At 37.8% G+C, this 24,883-nt stretch overlaps 1 protein-coding gene and 1 long non-coding RNA gene across 2 annotated transcripts; one reads left to right on the top strand and one right to left on the bottom strand.

Annotated features, from left to right (window-relative positions):
- The first annotated feature begins 6,219 nt into the window (after positions 1 to 6,219).
- On the top strand, positions 6,220 to 6,633 carry LOC147515134 (uncharacterized). Its single transcript, XM_086592804.1, has one exon. It carries the CDS (start codon positions 6,220 to 6,222, stop codon positions 6,631 to 6,633), a length of 414 nt encoding a protein of 137 aa, XP_086448930.1.
- Positions 6,634 to 9,877: 3,244 nt separating this feature from the next.
- LOC147515133 (uncharacterized) lies at positions 9,878 to 11,110 on the bottom strand. Its single transcript, XR_015213374.1, has 3 exons — positions 10,861 to 11,110; positions 10,442 to 10,669; positions 9,878 to 9,976 (listed from the first exon to the last, which is right to left on the bottom strand). It is a non-coding gene; the product is annotated as an uncharacterized LOC147515133 (long non-coding RNA).
- Between the last annotated feature and the right edge of the window lie 13,773 nt (positions 11,111 to 24,883).

Genomic DNA, 24,883 nt, shown 5'->3' with positions numbered 1-24,883 from the left:
GTATGTTTATCTTTAGATGTTTTGACTATTATGTATCTATTAGCTTAGGTTTCGAAAGAATTGTTCTTATTATATTATTATTGAGATGTATAGATATCTGAGATTAATTACGAAATATCACCTTTATCTCTTTGTCGTTGTAGTATAAATGAAGTTTGTGAGTATTTTCTCTGGAAAACTCTCACGAGGCTATAACTTGTCCACTAGGGAATCCCTAGTGATTTAAGGTCTTATTGCATATGGTAAATGCAATCACACTTTGGGAAACGAGATTAGTTAGGACCACATTTTTAGCCACTTATCTGTTTTTATTTCTTATCTTTGCTTGAGGACAAGAAAAATAATGTTTGGGGGGTGGTGTGATAAGCACCCAAAAGTGTAGTTTAAACCCCTTAATAGTATTCTACTTAGGCCAATTATGTTTACTAGTAAACGGGCATGTGCGTTGCACGTCTTGTGAAAATGGTTACTGTTTATTCTCTCTGGGAAGAATGATCTCTGTTAAAGAAAATTACTTTGTAGTCCAATACATTTTTTGAGTTGTAAGTAATATTTTTGTTTGCCAATAAATATGAATGCTGTAATAGAAAATGAAGACAAAGCAACTGATTTTATGAGGGACAAAATATAAGTACAGACAAAATTATTCAAAAGTACTACATGGAAATGTGAGTTTCATCCCTGGCCAACATAATTTTAGATTTTCCACGCCAACATTAAATACATTTGAAAAAATACTCCACATCCTGTTTCCATTTAATGGAGGATCGTTAGTACATAAGTATAGTGGTAGTAAACAACTAAGTAAGCAATAACAAATGGAAGATCCAAAAGAAGTACAACAATGAGACGAATTAAAGGTATTCAATATTGACCTTGATGCTTTTGGTTGTAACACTTGGCTTCTTCCCAATACTCTACTATATGTAATTAAGCAACATTGTCAGTTTGAGATGAATGCAAGGCCTGAAAAACGTAATCAGTAACAAAACAACTGATATTCTAAACTGAAAAGATAATATCGGCACATTATAAACAAACAGATTTACGATGAAACTGTAGGTTACACCAAATTAAAGTTATAGTATATTAAACCAACATTATGCAATAGCTAAATGCATATGAAAAAGTTGACAATCAATTAACACATTCTACGAAGGCTAAAATATTAAGGATTCGCTATACACTTAACACAATCCATGGTAAACACAATTTAGAATCCTTTCAAGCCTTGATTCTACTGGGATACTTTTGTTCCGATCCCTATCATCACACGTTAATACTTGGCTTATATTCACTATACATAACTCATTGTGAGAAAAATATATCAAATAGACCTATTCATTTGTTAGGAAGAAAATGGAAACAAAATCATAAATATCGGAGATGTTATATAATCATTGTAAACCCTCATCATCGAATGCATAGAAAATAACATAAACATCACATAATCATTTCATAAATCAGTGCATGATAAATAATGAAGGAAAAAAAACAAAAAAAACCTTAAGAAGCAAGAATTATGAATCCCCATATTTTGATTAGGAAACGTTATCAACATTCAATTGGTCGTTGACTTATAAAAGTACCATTGTCGTTGGAGCAATAATTTCTTCATTACATGTCATTTATGTGGACCAATAAAAAATGCATTGGATTAGAATATCCACAGCTAATAATAATAGTAAAAAATAAATAAAATATGACATATAATCAAGGAAAGGTTTTCAAATTTTAGCAATACATATAGGGATGTGACGATTAGAAAGTTGGGAACCAAAACAAATATTATATGTCTGATTTTTTTTTTTATAAGGGCATAGAAGATCATACCTTCTTATCTGAAAAGGAAAATTGGAAATGAAAACAATCCTAAATTAATTGTTCCTACCATAAACTGCATGTAACAAAACACCTGACACATCTATGAAACCCAGTGCTTTTCCTTGCTGCCCTTGTGCATCAAAGTGGTGTTCTTGCATGCATGTTGATATTGTGATTATCTGTAAATAGCACAATTAATCAATTAACGTAAAAATGCATTAAAACCCAGTCCTAAATGTTTGTGAGAACTTGTAACCTAAATTTATGTGATTGTCAGGCACATCTAAAACTCGATCGCTTGTGTTTCTAGCCTAATGTCGAAATTTGGTAAAGCGCATATGCATTTAATCTGTGAGCACAGGGATAATTTATTCAAGGATGATGATAATGTAAACAGTAAATGACACACGACACCATTGGAATGTAGGCCCTGTTTTCCACATGACATAAATCTTGGCCCCTACACAGAAATACAGACAAATCTTGTGTGGAAAATCACTTTAAAAGAAAAAGACGGACAAAAAGTTAAGCATGATTGTATATTATTAACCTTGTTTCTTAGAAAAACTCAATTCATATGTTGCAAACAAATCCTAATGACTAAGTATCCTAAAATTAAGTGTAAACAAAATGAATGTGCGCTACTGGTATATAATGAGTTATTGTAAGAAAGTGCGCAAACACAACAAATTTCAGTGTTGAGAAAATCATATAATAAGCTAGGTTCAGTCAACAAAACAATTATTGCCGCTAAACAATTTGAACCTATAATGTGAGCCTATTATGTGCCTATATAATGAGAACTTCTATATATTTTCAGTTCTATTTAAGAAGATGAACAAAAAAACCACATTTTCATTAGCTGCCATTTTTTGAAAAAAATAATAAATCACAACCTTGTGTAGGGAAACTAAGCATGACAGTATACTATATACAGTAAATTAGAGAACAATTTAGTGTGGACAATATATAAACTTAAAAGTGAAGGGCCATAAACGAAGAAAAAGTTAAATAGGCTACGTACTAAAAGGTCAAGAAGGGGAGATGTTTTTGGCTACGCTGCATTTAACAATGGTAAACTGAGATAATGTTAGAAGCAATGCATCCAAAGTGCAAGAACCTTTTTCTTAAGATGAATGTAATGTCTTATTACATTGTGAGTCAACACACAAGATGCACAAAGAGCCACAAAAGATTGGTAGCAAACACCCAACTGAAGATTAATATTATTGTAAACAAATAATCCATAGACCAAAATTTTATAGAGCACTATGAAATCATTCCCAAAAAAATAAAATAAAAATAAAAATAAAGATGTACTTATTATAATATCTTGAATTGTGTCAAGCCTTGTGCAACTTTACAATGACTGTTATCACTCTAGGACAACGACTAATACCATCAAACTAATGCACATGAGCGTGCCTGTATACTACATAAAATTTTGAAAGGGAAATGTGAAAGGAAAATGCTATGTGGACTTTTATTAAACTACAAACTCTATGAAATGGATTTTGGAGATGAGTGTTTACAAATTTTGAACAACACCATTGTAATTAAACGTGCCTTCTACCAGTTTTTATTTCTTTATCTTATAAGACATTCTATGTGTATGTGCCACCATATCTGCACCCTTATAAACAACCATCGTTGGGTACCATTATAGTGCCACTCACTACTAGGCATGATGCCCAAGATTATGGCATGCCAGCGCTGCCCAAAATTATGGCGTGCCTGCGCTGCCCAAAATTATTGCGTGCCTATCCTGCCTAAAATTATGGCGTGCCTGCCCTGCCCAAAATTATGGCGTGCCTGTCCTGCCCAAAATTATGGCGTGCCTTCCCTGCCCAAAATTATGGCATGCCTGCCTTGCCCAAAATTATGGCGCCATAAGCTAGATATAGCAGGTTTAGATTTAGAAAATATATTTGTCAAGATATGCTTCCATATTAAGACTTTACATAATTACATAAGATTTTTTAGTAATTAAGGAAATGATATTTCTCATTATTATCCTATAAATACCCCATTCCTTTGAAACAAAGAACTATGTTCATTTGAGAGACTTGATTCCAGAGAACGATTTGGATATGTAGGCAGCCATTGAAGGTACAGTCTCAACAATTCATTACAACAACCTCCCTTACGAAACCATTGGTGTGTTTGGGCGAGTTCTTACCCAAACATAATTGGCGCCGTCTGTGGTTCTTACCAATGAACCTTCATCCACGTTCTTTCTTCCAAGATTCGGTAATGGCAAAAACAACAAGATCTCAAGTGAGCAAGAACGCAAGATTACAACAACAAGAAGAAAACAACTTACCCAATCCCGGAGTTCCGACTAGTCAGACCTTGATGAATCAACCAGTCGCTCCAGATCTACAAGCTCAGCCTTCAAACCTCCAGGTGCCACGACAACGCAGATCTAGACGTACACGATTTTAGGCTCCAATAACTCATTCTCAAGATCTAGAGGCAAACAAAGTGGATTCAGAGAATATGGAGATAGGAGATGAAGATGTGCCTTTAGAAGTGTTGCGTCAGAGATTCAGAAGAGAGAAAGAACATAACAACTACTTACAGAAGCAACTGGATAAAGGGAAGCAAGTACAAAGGGATGACGTCGATGCTGCATCTTCCACACTGGCAAGAGCCCCCAGATTTGGTGAAAATCGGAATGTATTCAACCGACTACAATTTAATTATGGTACATCCCATCCATTGGAGCCTATCCCTGAGCATCATCAGAATCACTCAAGGTCAAGCAGACATACATCCCATTCAAGAAGGCGATCCAGATCTCGAAATACCAACAACACTAGGCGTAGCGAACATGACAAGATCATTGAAGGTTGATCATAGCGCATCAGAAAGGTGGACAACATCCACCATAAGGCGCAATGTTGGATGCCAAGATCAGGACCTCAGAGACGAATTGTAACATGACCTTAGACATGGCTTGAATGCAGCAAACCGATACAGATAGGTTAACAAAGCTTCAAAGGTTAACAAATGGGATGCAACAAAGGTTAACAAAGGTCATCCTAGAGATGCAACGTGGTGAAATTACTCCTCAAATTGGAAATCTAGAAGTCACATGCGCACCATTCACGAAACAACAAATCAAAGACATTGTCAAGAAAACAATAACCAACGTGGGTGTCGCTGATGCACGATGGAAATACCTTGCAGTGAACGAAGATGCCGTTGGGAGATTTTCCCTAAAGATACAAAATGCAGAGCATCAGGAAGGATTCAAACAACCAAAACTTCCTACATTCAAAGAAGCAGGAGGTGACCCGAACGATCATATTATGGAGTTTAAAAGTAAGCTAATTCTCTGGCGCAGAGATGGGGCAAACTTTTTCCATTTATGTTAAAAGGAGAAGCTCTATGTTGGCTTTCCAGCTTGCCAGCTCAATCTATCACGTCATTCTAGGAATTAGCAAACCAGTTCATAGACCGGTTTAAGCATAATTGGACACGTCCTAAGGATGTCAACATCTTGCTTAACACCAAGCAGCAAAAAAATGAAGCACTGGCAAAGTTCGTAATTTGTTTCCGCCAAGTACAAGCAGAGGTCACCGATGTCCCTGATGTAATGATCATTCATGCATTCAAGGAAGGAGTTCATTTTGATAAAAATGGAATCTACAACTCCCTTGTACGGGACCCCGCACAATCAAAGTCCGATTTGTTTGCACGAATGCAATAGTTCATTAATATGGAGGAAGATGTTAGATCAAAAGCTTCCAGAGATAAAGACTTTCGGAGTAAAGACTCAAACGAAGGTAACGGAAAACATAAGAAAAACATATCGAAAGGGCAACAACAGAAATCTAAAAATGTTAACACAGTTCGTGAGGAAATGAAGGTCACTCCATTAAATACCAAGTATAATGCGATATATGAGAAGATCAAGGGACGCAACTTACTTTTTCCTCCGATGCCCTTACCTGAACACACTAAGTCTAAACGTGACAAAAATCTTTGGTGTCACTTCCATAATGATTTCGGCCATGAAACAGAAAAATGTAGATCCCTTAAGGGAAAAATACAGAGACTAGTCGACAAGGGACAATTAGACGAGTTTTTGCTTTCAAAAATTGTGAAGAAAAATTTAGCAATGACTAGCCACAATGTCATACTAGCTGGTCATGCCAAAATCAATGACATTTCACGAGCAAGGCAAAAGTGTGAACAACGAGCTAAGTTCGGTTTCTTGCATGAATTTTATCTCGTCAATAACATTGATTTTGTTGAAGAAATTCGTTCAGAAACTACAGAGCCTGATCCCCTATGTTTTAGTGATAGAGATCTAATTAGCGTCCATCATCCTCATTATGATGCTGTCGTCATCTCAGCTTTCGTTGGATTATGGGAGTTCAGCACATCATGATAGATACTGGAAATTCTGTCAGCGTCGTTTTTGTAGGTTGCTACAAGAACATGCAGCTGTCAGAAAATTTAATTATTGCAGAAAATAATACAATCATTGGGTTTGACAGAACAACAACAACCCCAGTAAGAAGAGTCTCTTTACCAGTCACGCTAATGGACAAGTCAATCGACATTGAATTCCTTTTGATGAATTGCAAATCCCCTTACAATGCAATCCTAGGAAGGGACTGGCTCCACAGCATGGGCGCAGTAGTCTCTACATTTCACAAGGCAATAAAGTTCCCATCTCTTGAAAAAATTTGTAAGGTGCGCGGTGACCAGATGGCTTCCCATAGCTGTCACAAAAAGGTCTTGGAGGAATATCGTCAGTCGGATATGCGGGGAAATACAATTCTCAGTAATTCGTAACAAGTATCTAAATCAGAATTAGTCCCACACATTATTTACACTGCTAGTTCAAGAAATGAAGGACCGCCGACCATAGACCGCCTCTTAGAAGTTCAGATTGGGAATTTAGGCAGAGAAACAACTTTCATATCGGCAGAACTGACGGAAAATGAACAAAAGGAAATGGTAGCGCTCCTCAGAAAGAACAAAAAGATTTTTGCTTGGTTAGTCGAGCAGATGCCAGGAATTAGCTCAGAAGTTCAATGCCACACACTTGACATTGATCCTACCATCAAGCCAGTTCGGCAGAAGCTTAAGCGCATGGCCCCAGAAAGAAAACTCAAAGTCAGAGAGGAAATTGATCGTTTACTCTCAACTAAGTTTATACGGCCAATTTCATATCCGCAGTGGTTGTCTAATGTGGTTGCAGTACCCAAGAAAGAGGGTAAAATGAGAGTGTGCATTGATTTCACGAACCTTAACAAAGCTTGCCCGATTCATCCCTACCCTCTCCCACGAATATCGGAATTGGTGGATGCTACGTCTAGCTACCCACGATTATCATTTATGGATGCGTATTCGAGTTACCACTAGATCCCACTAGCTGTGAAGGACCAAGAAGCAACTGCATTCATAATTGACCAAGGGATTTTTTGTTACCAAGTTATGCATTTCGGTTTAAAAAACGTAGGGGCTACGTACCAGAGGATGATCGACACCATATTCGGAGATATGTTGGGCAAGACAATGGAGGCTTATATTGATAATATGGTTGTAAAATCCAAACACAGTGGAGATCACATCTCTGACTTACAATCAGTTTTTGACAGAATTGATGAATTCAACATGCGGCTAAATCCTTTGAAATGTGCTTTCAGACTGATATCAGGGAAATTTCTAGGGTATTTGATGACTCATTGAGGCATCGAAGCTAACCCAGAATAGATCCGATCCATTCAAGTCATGCCCTCTCCAAAAACAAAAAAGGAGATTCAACAGCTCACAGGGCGCTTAGCAGCACTAAATCGATTCATCTCTAAGTACTCGGACCGGTGTTGTCCTTTCTTTCAGACGTTAAAAGACTCAGCAAGGTACTACAACAGAACAGCACTTTTGTGACGGTTGGGAGGTGTCAGAATTATTTTTTGTGATGCCTGCAAGGCGTTGGAATTTAGGCGTCTGTGTTGGTGTCAGAATTATTTATGACGCCAAGGTGCCGCACAATTGCTAATTTACTGATGCATGTACGTCGTCACTAAATATGCATTACTAACGCCTGTACGCCGTCACTAAATATGAATTACTAACGCCTGTACGCCGTCATTAAACATGCATTACTAACGCATCTACGCCGTCACTATTGAACTTTCGAATCTCCCCAAAAACTGGCACTATAACTTGGCGCCAAAACAAATTAACGCCTCAGTACCGTCAGTAATTATAAATTTGCCTTTTTTTTAAAATGCTTCTTGGCCTTTGTCGGCGTTACAAATTATTATATATTTGAAAAAAAAATATTTGTTTTTGGTTTCCATCCTAATATCCCCTCCAATTTAACTGTACAAGAGAGGAATCTCATCATCTAAAACACAGACCAATATGTACGCAGCAGCATTTCTTCATTTACATTAAGCCACAATTAGCTGGAGCGACCACTACAAATTTCCCACAACAGCTTTACTTAATCGGTGGTCATCTACCCTCTGGGCCACCAAAGAGTCCATAGCTTAATCAGCCTTCCATATCACAATGCAGCTAGGTAACCCCAAACAACCCTTCTCTTAAAAGCTCCACTTGATGCAAATTGTTAACCAGAATAGCAATGCTTGAGCTTTTATTGTTGCAGGACTGATGAAAATTCAAACCACAGCAAGTGTCAAGTATCATCTGCCATTTCTCCTCGAGTAAAGTAGCGCTTCAGATTGGATGCCATCACCAATATTCTTCTTGGTCTTGACCTTATCAAGACGAGCTTTACGGACAGCCTGTTGAATTTGCCTCTCATGCTCTTTAAGCATTTTGTCGAGATTCCCCGGGGAGGCATTAAAGGTCCGAGTAATGGATCCTATTTTTCTTGGGTGGGCCATAACCACGAAAAAATCAATGCAAGTTAATTTCAAACATTTAACAAATAAATTATATTTTCATACCGATATAAAATATCAATGCTTTGCTACAATATGAGACATTTTAACATGGCTTATTTGTTAAGATCCATATTCTCTTTAAGGGTTCTTAACCTTTCATGTCATCACTCTATGAGATGCAATATCGAATTGAACTCACTCGCCTACGTAATTGCAGCAGATGCATGTGACACCCATTCTATAAAAGCGATTGGAGCAGATTATATATCTTCATGACTAATCACACATCTTATCATCCTGTTAACATATCGTTTCCAAATAAAATAATATAAGCACTGGTGATAAATTATCGAAAGTCACTGATTAAATGGACACCCTAAGAAAAAACCCTAGTGCTTTCGTTATGAGTCATGCTCATCTAATATGATGATCCAACAAATTGGATATCCAAGAATACAAATAAAGGAATCAAATACTCATATATGATTAAAGCACATACAAAGTTTTCGGGCAAATAAGATTGCGTTGTTTAAATAAGACAGAAAGTTATTTAATGGTCTATCTAGTTGACTACCAACTAGGTCCTTGCTACATACCTTATCACCCTTCTTGTGGGAAGAGGCGGGCCTATCCAGTAAATGGTTGTTCCATTCCTGTTTTCCAGATGGTTCGGCATCATCTAGCTGATTGTATTTAGAACTCAGTTGCTTATCCACCCACTGAGAATGTGAGTTCTTCTCTCCAGGGTTATTGAATAGTGCACTGTTTCTTGATGCCAAACCAGAGTGTTCAGAAGCTCCATTGGGCATGGGCATGTATGATCTCTGAGTCCTTAAACCCACATGTCCACTCTCCATCCCCTTTTTGTTCCATGAAGATCCATACGCACTCGGCCCTCTGGGAGGATTAATGGGAAAGCCAAATCCAGCATCCTCTTGTGGATTGTATTTCTCACTGTTGCTTTTTGGGTTTGCTAGGAGATGCTACAAAAGCCTCACAGTTTACATAAATGGCCTCAAATACAAGAAAAAACATTTTGAAAAATGGTTTGCCACCTAAAAACAAAGAGCATGAGGGAGTCTCACTCGACACATTAAACTGATAGGGCTGAATAGCATTTTCCAAAACAAAAGAATGACATAAGCTGAAATAAATTAATTATTACATACCTTCTAGGCTCTAGCTTCCTTATCCCGGAGTTTAGTATCAAACTCCTTGCTCGGTGGATACTTGGGCAAAGTTGATGGATCACAGGGGTATGGCTTTGTTGTAAAGAACTGGCCAAACAAATGATCTTGAAGTTAGGAAAAGGAAATAGCAGGAAGTATATATATTAAAACATTACTTCTCAAACCAGATGTTCCACATAGGACATAACTAAGAAGTGAAATTTATTGAAAATTAACACTTCATTTATGTTTTTAAAGGAGCATGAGAAGGAAATTGCCAACGATTAAAAGAATTCAGGGATTTTAGCATCTCATGCAAAAATAGAAAAGAAAAGAAAGAGTTTATTCAGATGGTTCTTCTTCAATGAATGAGTTTGCAAGTTAGAGGCAAAACTTTATGACGCATGAAAAGGAACTTGTGTTAGACAAGCAAACAAAATTAGTTATCGAAAAGCCATCGAGTGTTGTTAACATAAATATCCAATTCCAAGCATGGTCAAACTTTTGCTTAAAGTAGCATAGCCTCAGGGAAAAACGCCATATGCATTAGTTTCAAAGAAAATCTTATCTTACATCACTTTTAAGTGCAGAAGTAGATGATCCCCGGGCTTCAGGTTCTATAGCAAGAAGGACATCCACAAGGTCCAAAGCAGAAGAAGGAAAGTCCTTGAAGCTATCAGTTAAGCAACGTTGGTACGGATGTTGAGGCTTGAATATAGTTGCATGCGGCAACCTTGATTATTTCCAGTAGTCCTCAGAGGGAGAACCACAAAGCTTAAAGATCTTATGCATTTGCTCCACCTAGATATATTGAAAGGTTGAGAACACCAGGAAAATCCAAACCATATAGAATATTTACTATTGATTTTCATCCATGTACAACACCAATTAGATCTACTCTCATAAAGCTACTCTCATAAAGATAACGGACATATATACTCGAGATCAAAAGCTAGTTCTTGAAATAATACAACGGAAAATATTTCCTTTACCTAAGACAGACTCTAGCTGAGCATCAATGAGATTCAGAGTTTCTTCAACCAGGCATGTTAAACTGTCATCAGCAACTTTGCAGTATCCTTATTGTGTTCTATAGAAATAGCTTTTAATATCCTGCTGTTGACCTTGGCAACAAACAAATAAAAAATCTCTTAATCCTTTTCAGTTCAAATAAATAAATAATGGAATCATCTGCTCAGATTTCTCACCTAAAGCTGGAGCAGCTGGTGGTACTTCAACCTCCTGCGCTAGGCAATTCCGACCATGCCTAACTTTCCTATCTAAGTCCATCACCTGCAAAGGAGTAATAAGCATTAATAACCTAAGTAACAATGAGAAGCGTTTAACAAAATGGAATGAAACCCACCAATCTCTCGCAAAACTGTGCGAGCTCAGCTTCGAACTTGGGCACATGCACATCGTGTTTAGGGGACTTCTCAAAACTAAGAAGAAAACCAAAATGAGTCAATCCATAAAACCCATTTCGCAATAAGAAGGAATATTGTGAATTTTACCTCTCTTTGAGCTTGGGATCATGAATTTTAGGGCAAGGTCCTGACACACCAGTTGAAATTAATTAAACACAATTATAATTCAAGAAAAAGTAATAAAAATGAGTGTAACTGACCTAGATCAGTTCTGGTGTTGACGAACAATCAATCAATCCATGGTAGTAATACACAGTAGTCACCTTTCTCTCTCCTCCTTTATCCGGGCTTGAGACCGGCAATGCAATTTTTTTATGAGTTGCATTGGCGGAGTTAAAAAAGGGTTAGTAAACTTAACTCTAAACCTGCAAAAGTAACCACAATACATATGAACAATCAATGGTAAGGAGCATACACACATATATAAACAAAAAGAGTCCATTAACTACTAAACATATCCATGAACAAAAGGTCCATACAAGACGCAAACTAACAATAGATAAACTGTCTGTCCCTCGTACTTGAGTTCCAAATTAAAACAAAACAAAAACAAATGAAATTAATCTTCATATTGCAGCCTGCCTCCATTTTAAATCAAGAAGCCTCAAAAAGCCTATATCTCGTAGATACAAAATATCATCCCGGGGACCATCATATACGCAGGAGCATCACCAACCAAGACATTGGTAATATAGACAACCTTTTCATCTCCCATAATATCTCTAAAATGACATTTTTGGCCGTCAGTCTTAACATACCCATTAGCCACGTGTTCACCTTTCCTCCCCAATATCTTCACATTCGGGTAAGAAGTCCAAAAAGGAGGGTTCAAAGATCCATTTCGATTAATCAAATTTGGAACTTGCTGAGTACGAGGGACAGGGACAAAAGTAGAATCAACTTCAGTTGTAGGTGTAGGTGGTTGGCCATTTGCCGATCCATTAAGTCTCACATGTTCAAGAATACCGTATACACAGTGAACAACAACAATTACATAAATAAAAAGAAGTTACAATTATGGCAAAACAAGAAATATCACACGTGTAATGCCCGTATTTAAAATACGTAATTATTTATTAATTTATTAATTTATTATTTAAAATTTGTTAGATTGGATTTGGGATATGTGGGCTTGGTTTCTGGGCCCGAGTCTGTGTTGGGCTTGGGTTTCAAACCCAAGTATATATTCGTATTGTTCTGGAGAATAGGGTTCTTAGGGAATAAAATAAAATAATACAAATGGAGGCGGCTTGTTTGCTTGAGCGTTGGAGCGCGACGACTCAGACTAGGAGGAATTCATCGAGCTGTTCATTATTGTGAGTAGTTATATTTTTACTCTATTTCACAAAAAGCTTTACTGTCAGTTCTCGCTCAGTATTTGTATTTCGTTGTTTTTCGCATCCTGTGGAATTATTGAGTTTGGTTAGATGTTACTATAGTTACTTTTACGTAATTAATTGAAACGTTGGTTTTGACTATATGCTGGAGCTCGGAACAGTCGTTAATGGCGGGGCGAGCTCAGAAATCGTTTTTATTTTTGTTGATTGTTTTGATGTTGGTTGTTGAGGTTTGGGGTAGGGTGTTGTTGGGAGTTTGAAGGGGGTTGAGTGCTGTTGGGGGGCGGTTGGAAGCTCGGAGAAACCATTAATGGTGGCTCGACCAAACCCCCTCCAGTAATATAGTTTGAACTATTTTTCGGTTGATTTTGTTGGTTGTTTGATAATGGATTGAAGTGGGGTAGTGTAGGGTGTGTGAGTGCTGTCGAATGAGGGCTGTCAAAGCTCGGAGAGGAGCGTTAATGGCGGCGGTAATATTCTAGATCTAGTTTTGGGTGAAGTTTGGGTTGAATGAATTGAGGATTTCGTGTTTGTTAAAGTGGTGGGGGTTTGCACCCTCTTCATTTTCGGTTGGTTGGAAAGGGGTGGTGTGTGGAGATTGTGGTGGCCGAAATTTGGGCTGGTGGTGGAGGAAGAAGCCTGGAGAAGATGAACAGTAGGTCGGTTTGGGCTTGGGCCTAATCGGTTGGGCCAAACACCTTATTTTATGTTGGGCCGGTTCTATTTCTTGTTGGGCCGAAATCTAATTTTAAGTGGTTGGGCCCGGTTTTTTTTTAAGTGGTTGGGCCATTTTTCTATATGCTTTGTTTTGGGCCAGTTCTATTTGTTTAGTTTGGGCCAGTTTAATTTAAAGTTTTTGGGCCGGTTTCAGTTCAATTTTTGGACCGAACCACTTAACTATTTTGGGCCAGTTTCTAATATTGTTTGGGGCCAGTCCATAGGACTTAGTAGAGATCCAAATGGGTCTTTCAACATTTAGACTTTTGGGTTCTAAGGTTTGGGTTTGGCCAGTTAGGTCTGAACCATTACCTTAGTCATGAGCCCATGAGCCATGTACATTGACCTTAGCCATGAACCATGGCTATGACCCTGAACTTGTCGAACATGAAAACGACAGTTTGACTTTGACAATGATGTGTTGACTTTGACCTTGACTTTGACCGTTGACTTTGACCTTTGACTGTTGACTTTGACCTTTGACCATTGACTGTGGAATGTTGACTTTTTCCAGAGTCACATATTTAAGAATATGGACAAATGTAGTAATAAAATATTATCGAAATTGTATAACCTTGTTTGTCATTATCTAATTAAGTTTTGACATGAGTAGTGCAATATAATATTGGCACGTAACTAGAGGGGAATTATGATAATAAGAATTTGATATATATGTTTTTATGAGTATTAAATTATATACGGACTTAGATTTATGGACTTTAGTATTGGGATTTGATTGTGGACTGTGGACTGTTTAATTGTGCTACGTTTTATATTGTAAATTGTATGGACAAATCAAATGCTAAAATGCTATGGAAGCTTGTATAAATTTGGTTGTCATTATCTAATTAAGATTTGACGTTGATATTGTGACATTATATAATATCTTAGGATATATACATTAAATGCAATAGTTTTGGAGAAATAAATGTATAAACCCTCCATTATTTTATCTGTGAGATGCTAGTAGAGTATTTGTGGATATTTCCCACGGGAGTGTGGCGTAGTGCAATAATATATTGGCACGTGAAAGAATGAAAGTGGTTATGAGATATAATTGAGATATTTCTAACTATTGTGGCTTAGTGCAATAAGGTATTTGACCTGCACGTGATATAGTGGAATTATTATAAGTCATAAATGTATGACACCTGAATAAATTACGTAACGAAAATCCTAGAACCTGACTACCACAACTCATGTGATTTGTCCTGTGTGGGCGTATGTGATATGATTGGCCCTTGTGTAGGGTGAATATATAAGATGTTGATTGACCCATGTGTTGGGCAATCGTAGCCGAATGGTGGCTTGATTATTCCGTTCGCAAAATAAGAACGAGACGCGCGATATTTTATGCCGAATAATGGCAGTACTTACATAATGGCTTTCGTGTGAGGATTACTTGGTGTGCGGCATCCCGCTCAGGGTAGTTACGCACGAAGTGGTTCGTTATGTGAGGGGAGGCATGTGGATGTACATGTTCGGCGTTGGAAAGCAATTGTGGTAGCCAGGGAAACTAGGTAAGACATAGATACGACGTGAATTTTAAGGACACATAAAGAAAGCCTTAATTAATATAATTATGGTAATATGTTGGTTAATGATATATCTTTAGATAGATGATTGTATATGGTTTGGCAGAAGGGTGGGTCAAACTAATTACTTGTGCAGAGACGACTCACTCTGTAATTGAGCATGAAATGAGGTAAGTATGGAATATGCTTGGCTGGTTATTAGCTTGGTTAGAACCTAAGGCGCCTCGTGGAGGAACTAAATGCCTTTTTATTATGCGTATGGTTTGTTGTATGGTTAGTAGGAAGTTAAGGCGCCTTAGTGGAGGAACTACCTACCTTATTTATTGTAGTTAAGAATGTCATATTAGCTGTTGGAAGTTAAGGCGCTTCGGTGGAGGAACTAACTGCCTTATAGATTGTGTAAATATTTGTATAAGTATATGTTGTATTTTAGGGCTACTCACACCAGCATTTTTATAATGCTGACCCGATTTGCATGTTTGCTTATCGGGTGTGTTCATTAAATGAACATAGTTGATAAGTCTTGACAGGTTTAGTGTTGAAGAAGATTGGTTGCTGCTTGTGGTTTGCGTTAGCGTTGCATCTCAGGATATGTTTTGTTTTCCCTTGAGGTGATATAGATTTTCAGTCTAGACAATGTTTTTGTATTTTCATTTGTAAATTTAATGAAAGAGTTATTGAAAAGAGATTTGTAACCTAATCTTATTTGTGAATTTTTGTAATGAAGAGGACTTTTGTTTAAGTTAAAATTTTTTTTGGTTTTTAATTATCCACATATTTAAACTGTTTATGGGTTTTTGGAAGTGGAGAGTGCGTCACACCTCGGAGATCGAAGAGTCGGGAACAAATAATGTTTTTTTCGAATTCTGTCGAAATTCGGGGTGTGACAACACGACACGTCATAACTTACCGCATTCATAGTCTCCATTCTCGTTTGGCTAGCCAAGAGGTTTCCCACTGTAGACTTCACCTCAGCTAATTCATCCTCGAGCTTCGATTTACTTGAGCTCTCCTGTTCAACTAGCTCCTCTGCTATAGCAAACGTTTGCAATTGTTTGTTGGACATGCAAGAGCTCAATCCATGAGTACGACTCCCTTTATCCTTCCCAAAAACTTGAGCCAGTGGATCACATGTGATGTCGTAAACTGCTTCACCCCCATGTTCACTTGCTTCTTCAGCCATCTGTTCTTCAACACTTGTAACTCGATCCTGAAATTTTTGGGGCATATACTTGAGTATGGACTGCAAGACAAAATTAAGATAAATTTTTTTACAAACTCACATAGTATTCTTGGGCACGCTCCAAAACAGTCCCATCTCGATGTTTATGACCATATTTCCAACTATCCATACGTCTATGCTTCTTCTCTGGATTCGCTTCATCCTACACAAACATGTATACATAGAAAGTTATTAAGTAGTAACATAGCAAATGAAAGGAAGATATGCAGTAGTGATAATGATATATACAAGTTCCTCCAATATTCTTCCATAAGGTTTCCTGCCACAAGTATGGGCCAATTAAGTTCATACTTCTATTCTCAGCATTCTTAGCCCACATATCCTTTACTTCTTGTCTGTTCTCATGGATTGCAAATGTTTCCCAATGAATTAGATCAAACCCCGTTGGACATGATGAAATAGCTTCTTGCTCAGATTCACAATTCTTCAATATTTTACCTCGCAAAGCATATTTCCAATATCGAAACTTAAGAGCGAACCATTTCTCTATATTTTTCCGAGCCCCCATTGTTGGGTTCACATTGAGTTGGAACTGCTCCTACAAATCACATATATACATTTATATATATGCTATGACTAGTATGGTTATGGAAACAAAAATAATAATAAAATAAAATAAATAGTTACCATTAACTTTAACCAAACCTCATCTTTGAAAGAACCATCTACTTTATCCCAACTTGCATAAGAAATTGGGACAATAGCTCGTATCCAATAGCCGACTCTACTGCTCCATTTGGCACTATAAACTCCTGTGACCCTACCGTCGGCGTGCGCTATGATTGGCAGCTTACCATTACTAGATCGCAAAGTATTGTCTCCCACTGATTCAGATGGTTGGGACACATTAGGTTGATGTGAACCTGAAGGAGACGACTGGGGCATTGTACGGTGTTGTGGGTGTTGTGAACCTGAAGGAGACGACCAGGACGCGCCACGATGTTGTGAACTTGAAGCCATTATATTAAAAACAACCTAATAATTGAAGAAAATGAAGTAAGTTCATCAAAAACTAATATAACACAAACTTGTTACATGATAAAAGATATTGGTACAACATATAATTAATCAACCAAAACGAAAAAAATAATAATAGAAAAATAGAGGTCGTGAAGTGTACATTACCAACAACAAAAAATAAAGTGCATATTACAACTACTATCATTTGCGAACTTTCTGCATCAGGGGTAGCAAATTAGGTTGGTCATAAAAAATAGACTGGACTTCAGTTGGCGCTTCTAGATCATCTACGTTACTACTCAATCGAGGAGGAGGATGTATGACCACCCACCAATCAAGATTTATCAAATCATTTGAATAGAACACTTGACTAACCTCGGAAGCAAGAATGACTGGCTCAAAAACTTTGTAATACTAAGTTCGAGACCTTACCTAGCTAGCGAGTGAAGTGAGTCTGATTTTGCGTTAGGCTTTTGAGATTGAGACAGAGAGAAAAGACGATACTGTTTAGAAGAAAGAGAGATGAGGTCGAGAAAGAGAGATGAACTTGACGCCCGCATCTCATATCATATGCCTAACACGTGTTTTAGTTGTGACGGTGTATAAAAATAACTCTAACCCCTATTTTTCGTCACTATTTTTCTATGCATTTTTAAAATAAACTAAAATACATTTATGAATTATAGTGACGCTAAAACCACAAACTGACGCCTACATGCTGTCACTTCTTTTCTGACGCCACTTTGGCGTCACAAAACCAAAAAAAACCCTGTCACAAAAATGTTGTTATGGTGTAATATGATTGTGAAAATGTCTTTCAATCAATCAAGAACTACCTGGTCTCGCCACCAATCTTGGCCAGCCCAGCTACAGGGCAACCTATTGGAGCTTATTTTTGGCGCTTCTGAGATACTGCGCAGTAAGTGCAGTCCTGTTCATCGATGGAGAAGACGGTCGTCTGATCTTCTTAATTAGTAAAACACTAACGGGGGCGGAAATCAGATATTCGAGAATTGAAAAAATTGCTCTAGCGTTGGTTCATGCTGCCAGACGCCTCAAGCCATATTTCCAAGGGAGACTGGTCAAAGTATACATGGAATATCCTCTACGTAAACTTTTCTGAAGTGCCCAGGAATCAAGTAGACTCGCGGAATGGGACATCTACTTAAGTGCTTATAGCATCGATTTTGAACCTCGCGTTTCAGAAAAGGGTCATGCACTTGCATCCTAAATGGCAGATTTCCCTATCGACGATTTCATCCCTAAAGTCAACCAAGACGAAAGCATCTCTAGTGAAGCGGCAGCAGTTGGGGGCGAGGAAGGCCCAACAAATCTTACGGCCCCATCACCCGATTCATGGATGGTTTACACGGACGGCTCACACAACAAATCCGGCTCTGGATTAGGATTTGTTTTTATCAAGCCAGACAATTAGTAGTTTGGGTCGACAGTTCCTTAGAACTGGTCCTTGAAGTAATCTTCTTTTGTTTTTCAGATTATCAATCATCAATAAAATGCATTATTCCATAGTTCTTTATTTTCATTCAGTTAGTTAGTCAAAAATAATATATATCAATTACTCAGTTACCATTCTTAAAGACAAACAGTTGATATGAAGGCTCAACTATACAAAACATATACAAATTCAAAAGTCATGGAGTTTGTGTTTGCAACACCTCTCCATGCACCAAAAAGTTATGGAGTTTGCATTTTCAATACCTCTCTCTATGCACCAAAAAGTCATGGAGTTTGCGTTTTCAATATCTCTCTCCATGCACCAAAAAGTCATGGAGTTTGCATTTTCAACACCTCTTTTCATGCACCAAAAAGTCGTGGAGTTTGTGTTTTCAACACCTCTCTCCATGCACCAAAAAGTCATGGAGTTTGTGTTTGCAACACCTACTCCGTGCATCACCAAGCCATGGAGTTTGCATTTTCAACATCTCTATCCATGCATGAAAAAGTCCGTGCATCACCAAGTCATGGAGTTTTCATTTACAACACCACTCTCAATGTACAAAAAAGTCATGGAGTTTGCGTTTGCAACACCTCTCTCCATGCGCCACAAAGTCGTGGAGTTTGCATTTGCAATCCATGCACCACAAAAGCTCAAATTTTACAACAAAGCTCAAGTTTCACCAATATTTTATACACAACTTAAAACTGGGGGTAAGCATTGGTTGACATTGAATAGTTGGAATATCTATCCAACTGTCGTAGAATATGGTTGTTTCTCCAGTGAAATGCCAACAATTGGGGGCGACTGCGATACGTTTAAAGCCCAAAAAAAAATTTCTCCATCTTATTAGTATAGAGTGTTTTCATACCACTGGTGTTGCCTGAACTAAGCAGTGAACAAAAACAACGATCAATTTCATGGTCGTACAAATAGCCTTAGGCATTCAAGCCAAGCAAACAACCTTTGGTTGCTTTCTTTTCACAATCTTCACCTTTGTTTATAACTTCCACTGTCGCATCCTTTTTGAACCAGTTTTTGTTATTATTCTTCACCACAAGGAACTAGTTCCATCGTGCAAAGAGGGGGCGGTGTATGTGCCACCATATTTGCACCCTTATAAACAACCATCGTTGGGTACCATTATAGTGCCACTCACTACTAGGCACGATGCCCAAGATTATGGCATGCCGGCGCCGCCCAAAATTATGGCATGCCTGCGCTGCCCAAAATTATGGCGTGCCTATCCTGCCCAAAATTATGGCGTGCGATACCCCGCCCAAAATTATGTGTGCGCCCGCCCGCCCAAAATTATGGCGTGCTGTCTCCGCCTAAAATTATGGCGCGCCGCCCTACCCAAAAATTATGCGTGTTCGCCCCTACCCAAAATTATGGCATGCTTGCCCTGCCCAAAATTATGGTGCCATACGCTAGATATAGCAGGTTTAGATTTAGAAAACATATTTGTCAAGATATGCTTCCATATTAAGACTTTACATAATTACATAAGATTTTCTAGCAATTAAGGAAATGATATTTCTCATTATTATCCTATAAATACCCCATTCCTTTGAAATAAAGAACTACGTTCATTTGAGAGACTTGATTCCAGAGAATGATTTGGATACGTAGGCAGCCATTGAAGGTACAATCTCAACAATTCATTACAACAACCTCCCTTACGAAACCATTGGTGTGTTTGGGCGAGTTCATACCCAGACACTATGTAACAGAAAACTTGCGACATTTGTCAGTATAAATAACAACTAAGAGAAGAAAAAAGAAGACAAAGATATAGTAGTACTTACCAGGACATATCAAAGACGAAGGTGAGGTAGAAGCAAAGAGTAAGAGGATCACATCATTACTTGCAAATTTATGATTGACTGTCCAGAATCCCATTTTGAATGACACTGTTGTAATTAAACAGTCCTAACAGCGACATGTGTTTAACAAAGCCATTACACCAAAAAAAAAGGGAAGCAAAAATACAAAATCCTCAAATCGATTTTGTGAAGCGCGAACTGATTGATATTAAACAATCCTATTTTTTGAAGCCTCAAAACTCAATTGTAACTAAACATAAAAGTGAGGATGAAAGTTATTAGGCATTTTTTTTCAAACAATTAAAAGTTAAAAAGAAAAGGGCGGACAAAAAGCTAACCATGACTGTCACACCCCGAATTTCGACAGAACTCGGAAAAACATTATTTGTTCCCGACTCTTCGATCTCCGAGGTGTGACGCACTCTCAACTTCCAAAAACCCATAAACAGTTTTAAATATGCGGATAATTAAAAACCAATAAAAATTTCAATTAAACAAATGTCCTCTTCATTACAAAAATTTACAAATAAGATTAGGTTACAAATCTCTTTTCAATAACTCCTTATTTAAAATTACAAATGAAAGTACAAATACATTGTCTAGACTGAAAATCTATATCACCTTAAGGGAAAACCAAATACATCCTGAAATGCAATGCTAACGCAAACCACAAACAGCAGCCAACCGTTCTTCAACACTAAACCTGTAAAGACTTATCAACTGTGTTCATTTAATGAACACACCCGATAAGCAAACATGCTAATCGGGTCAGCATTATAAAAATGCTGGTGTGAGTAGCCCTAAAATACAACATATACTTATACCAATATATACACAAACCATACGGCAGTTAGTTCCTCCACCGAGGCGCCTTAACTTTCAACGACTAATACAACATCCTTAAGCACAATAATTAAGGCAGGTAGTTCCTCCACTGAGGCGCCTTAACTTCCCACTAACCACACATAAACTATACGCATAATAAATAAGGCATGTAGTTCCTCCATCGAGGCGCCTTAGGTTCTAACTAAACAAATAACCAACATATTACCATAATTAGATTATTTAAGGCTTTCTTTGTGTGTCCCTAAAATCACGTCGTATCTATGTCTTACCTAGTTTCCCTGGCTACCACAATCGCTACCCAACGCCGGACATGTACATCCACATGCCTCCCCTTACATAATGAACCACTCCATGCGTAACCACCCTGAGCGGGATGCCGCACACTAGGTAAATCCTCACACGGAAGCAATTATGTAAGTAATGCCACTATTCGGCATAAAATATCGCGTGTCTCGTTCTATTTTGCGAACGGAATAATCAAGCCACTATTCGGCTACGCCAGGAGGGCCATTCAGCTTTACTGAAACGCCAGGAGGGCCAATCACATTACTTACGCCCGAAGGCCATTTAGATTAACTGAAACGCCAGAAGGGCCAATCACATTACTTACGCCCGAAGGCCATTCAGATTAACTGAAACGCCAGAAGGGCAAATCACATGAGTTGTGGTAGCTAGGTTCTAGGATTTTCGTTACGTAATTTATTCAAGTGTCATACATTAATGACTCATAATAAAATTCTACTATATCACATGCAGGTCAATTACCTTATTGCACTAAGCCACAATATTTAGACATATCTCAATTATTTCACATAACCACTTTCATTCTTTCACGTGTCAATATATCACTTCACCACACTCCCGTGGGAAAATATTCATCAATACTATACTACCTCATAGTAGCATCTCACATATATAATAATGGAGCGTTTAATTTATATACATTTCTCAAAGATATTGCATTAATATATATACTCCAACATATTATATCATGTCACAATTACTTCAACGTATCGCATACATTTTTAGTATAGCTGATAAGCACCCAAAAGTGTATTATGAAACCCCATTGAGACATATAAATTTGGTTCATTATGTGTTTAATAATCATGAAATAAATATGTTTTCATACTTTTGCAGGTATTTGCAGTAAACATGGAAATATTGGTTAAACCTGCAATAAAGCACGAGGAACGGCGTATATATGAATTCTTCCAAATCCACGTAGAAGCATCAAACTTCCAAAGCTCCTACCTCTCGAACCATGACTCCGAATGCGACAAGAGAGCTGCTCAGACAATCAGGGCGATGAACTCTACGCATAGGCGGGAAGTTGTAAAACTGCCCAAAATACCGGACTGCCACTGGACTACATATGGACCCACTATACGGGGGCCACAAGATTGGATGAGTCATCAATCATGGAGCATGTCAAGACAAAGATAACAAATTATTGGTGCAAAGTTGACACCTTGCATGTAATAAATTAGATTAGGTGTTAATAGTGAAAAAAAGGCAAGGTGTCACTTTGTTTTAATGCGGTAGATAAAAATGAATCAATGTGGTTTGATAATTCACGTGGGAGGAAATGAGATTTCTCTCAAATGGAGAAGAAATTAGACAAATGTGGGGACACTCCAATTACTCCCTTGACTTATTTTCCTCACATGACATTATTTTAGTTCCTTAGTGAAAATGAGAAGGAAGTTTTTTGTTTTGATTAAAAAAAAGCTTGTAATAGTTTTAATGGAGGAACACTTGTTCTTCTAAGAAATAATAGAAGTGAGTTTGGTTGTGGATTTTCTTCTTTCTCTTTCTCTTTCTCTTTTGTGTTTTTATTAGTTCATAAGTCCTTGTCCCAAGGATCATGAGCTAACTTCCCTTTTGGGGAGTTAGTCTAACTCATGTGAGGGTAAACCAATTGTTGGTTTGGTAGGTTTAGGAAGAACAACTAACTCATCCTACCCCAAAATGGTAGTTGGTGTAGAGTTTAGTTAGAAATCAAGCAATGAGCTTAGAGATAAGTCATTGTTTGGTTTCACTTGCTAGCATGTATGAGCTCTTTAGTGAGCCATGCATGCTAGGGATCAAATCTATTTTTCCGTTAGGGACTTGTCTATGAGTTTAGGAAGAATCAAAACCTATTTCAAATCAACACTAATGGTAGTTCACATGAGGAGGATTAACTCTCCAACTTCTCTTTCAAATTTCCATTTCGGTATTAAGTGCATGTTTTCATTATTAATGTTTTTATTAATGTTTGTGTAGGAAGGAAAAATCTAGCATTAATAATTACTCCTTACTCTTTAGTTCCCTTATTGTAAATTCCAATTTGTAGTTGTTCTAAGCTTTAGTTTAGTTCGAATCTTTATTCCAACTCTACGAAACGAAGATCGTGAGTAAGGAACCTTGATTGCTTTTGCACCAATTTAGAGAGTTCAAAACTCTAAGTAGTGTTCTCCAAGCATATATCAATAGCGTATTAGGAATATAACGTCTCCTAACATCTCAATATCGTCACGTGTCAAAAATACACAACATCAATGTCCAAACTTTCTTAGATACTGACAACCAAATTTATACAAGCTTCCACAGCATTTTATTACTACATGTGTCCATATAATATACAACATAAAACGTAGCACAATTAGACAGTCCACAATCAAAGCCCAATATTTATAAGCTTTACACACTACTCACGTCAAATCTAAATTAGATAATGACCAACCAAGTTATACAATTTCGACAATATTTTATTACTATATTTGTCCATATTCTTAAATATGTGAAAAACTGGAAAAGTCAACATGCCAGGGTCAAAGTCAAAGTCAACACATCATGGTCAAAAGTCAAAGTCAACACATCATGGTCAAGGTCAAACTGGCATGGTCAAAGTCAAAGTCCAATGTCAACGGTCAATGGTCAATGGTCAATGGTCAAAGTCGACACGTCATGGTCGAAGTCAAGCTGTCATTGTCAAAGTCAAACTATCGTTTCCATGTTCGACAGGTGTAGGGTCACAGCCATGGTTCATGGCTAAGGTCAAAGGTGCATGGCTCATGGGCTCATGACCAAGGTAATGGTTCGGACCCAACTGGCCAAGCCCAAACCTTAAAACCCGAAAGTCTAAAACCAACTTATTTATTCTATCTAACCCAATTGGGATCTATATTAAGTCCTATGGACTGGCCCCAAGCATTATTAGAAACTGGCCCAAAAACTTATACTGCACTGGCCCAAAACATAATTTGGATTCGGCCCAAAACTTTAAACTAAACAGGTCCACAAAATAAGAGAAAACCGGCCCACAATTACAAAAATTAGAACTGGCCCATAACAAGTTAACAACTAATAGGAAAAGGGCCCAAACGAAATAGAAATGAACTGGCCCAACACTGCAGAACATAATCGGGCCCAACTAATTACCAAGGCCCCAAAAACTGAACTCGGCTCAAGCAAACAAAACAAGGTCGGCCCATATAGCAAGTGGATTCGGCCCAAGGCCCAACCACAGCTACAGTGCATCTTCTTCCCCAAATTTCTTCTTCCTCCAGCCACCAAAAATCCGGCCACCACTCCTCCACACACCACCCATTTTTAACTAGGCGGTTTTATCCCAAATCACAAACCCTATAACTTTAATGAAAGCTCCACCTCGATTTGCTAAC

The sequence above is a fragment of the Coptis chinensis genome, chromosome 2, assembly GCF_015680905.1.
Source record: "Coptis chinensis isolate HL-2020 chromosome 2, ASM1568090v1, whole genome shotgun sequence".
Classification (NCBI taxonomy): domain Eukaryota; kingdom Viridiplantae; phylum Streptophyta; class Magnoliopsida; order Ranunculales; family Ranunculaceae; genus Coptis; species Coptis chinensis.
The sequence above is the reverse complement of the archived record's forward strand: the minus strand, read 5'-3'. Positions and strand labels throughout refer to the sequence as shown.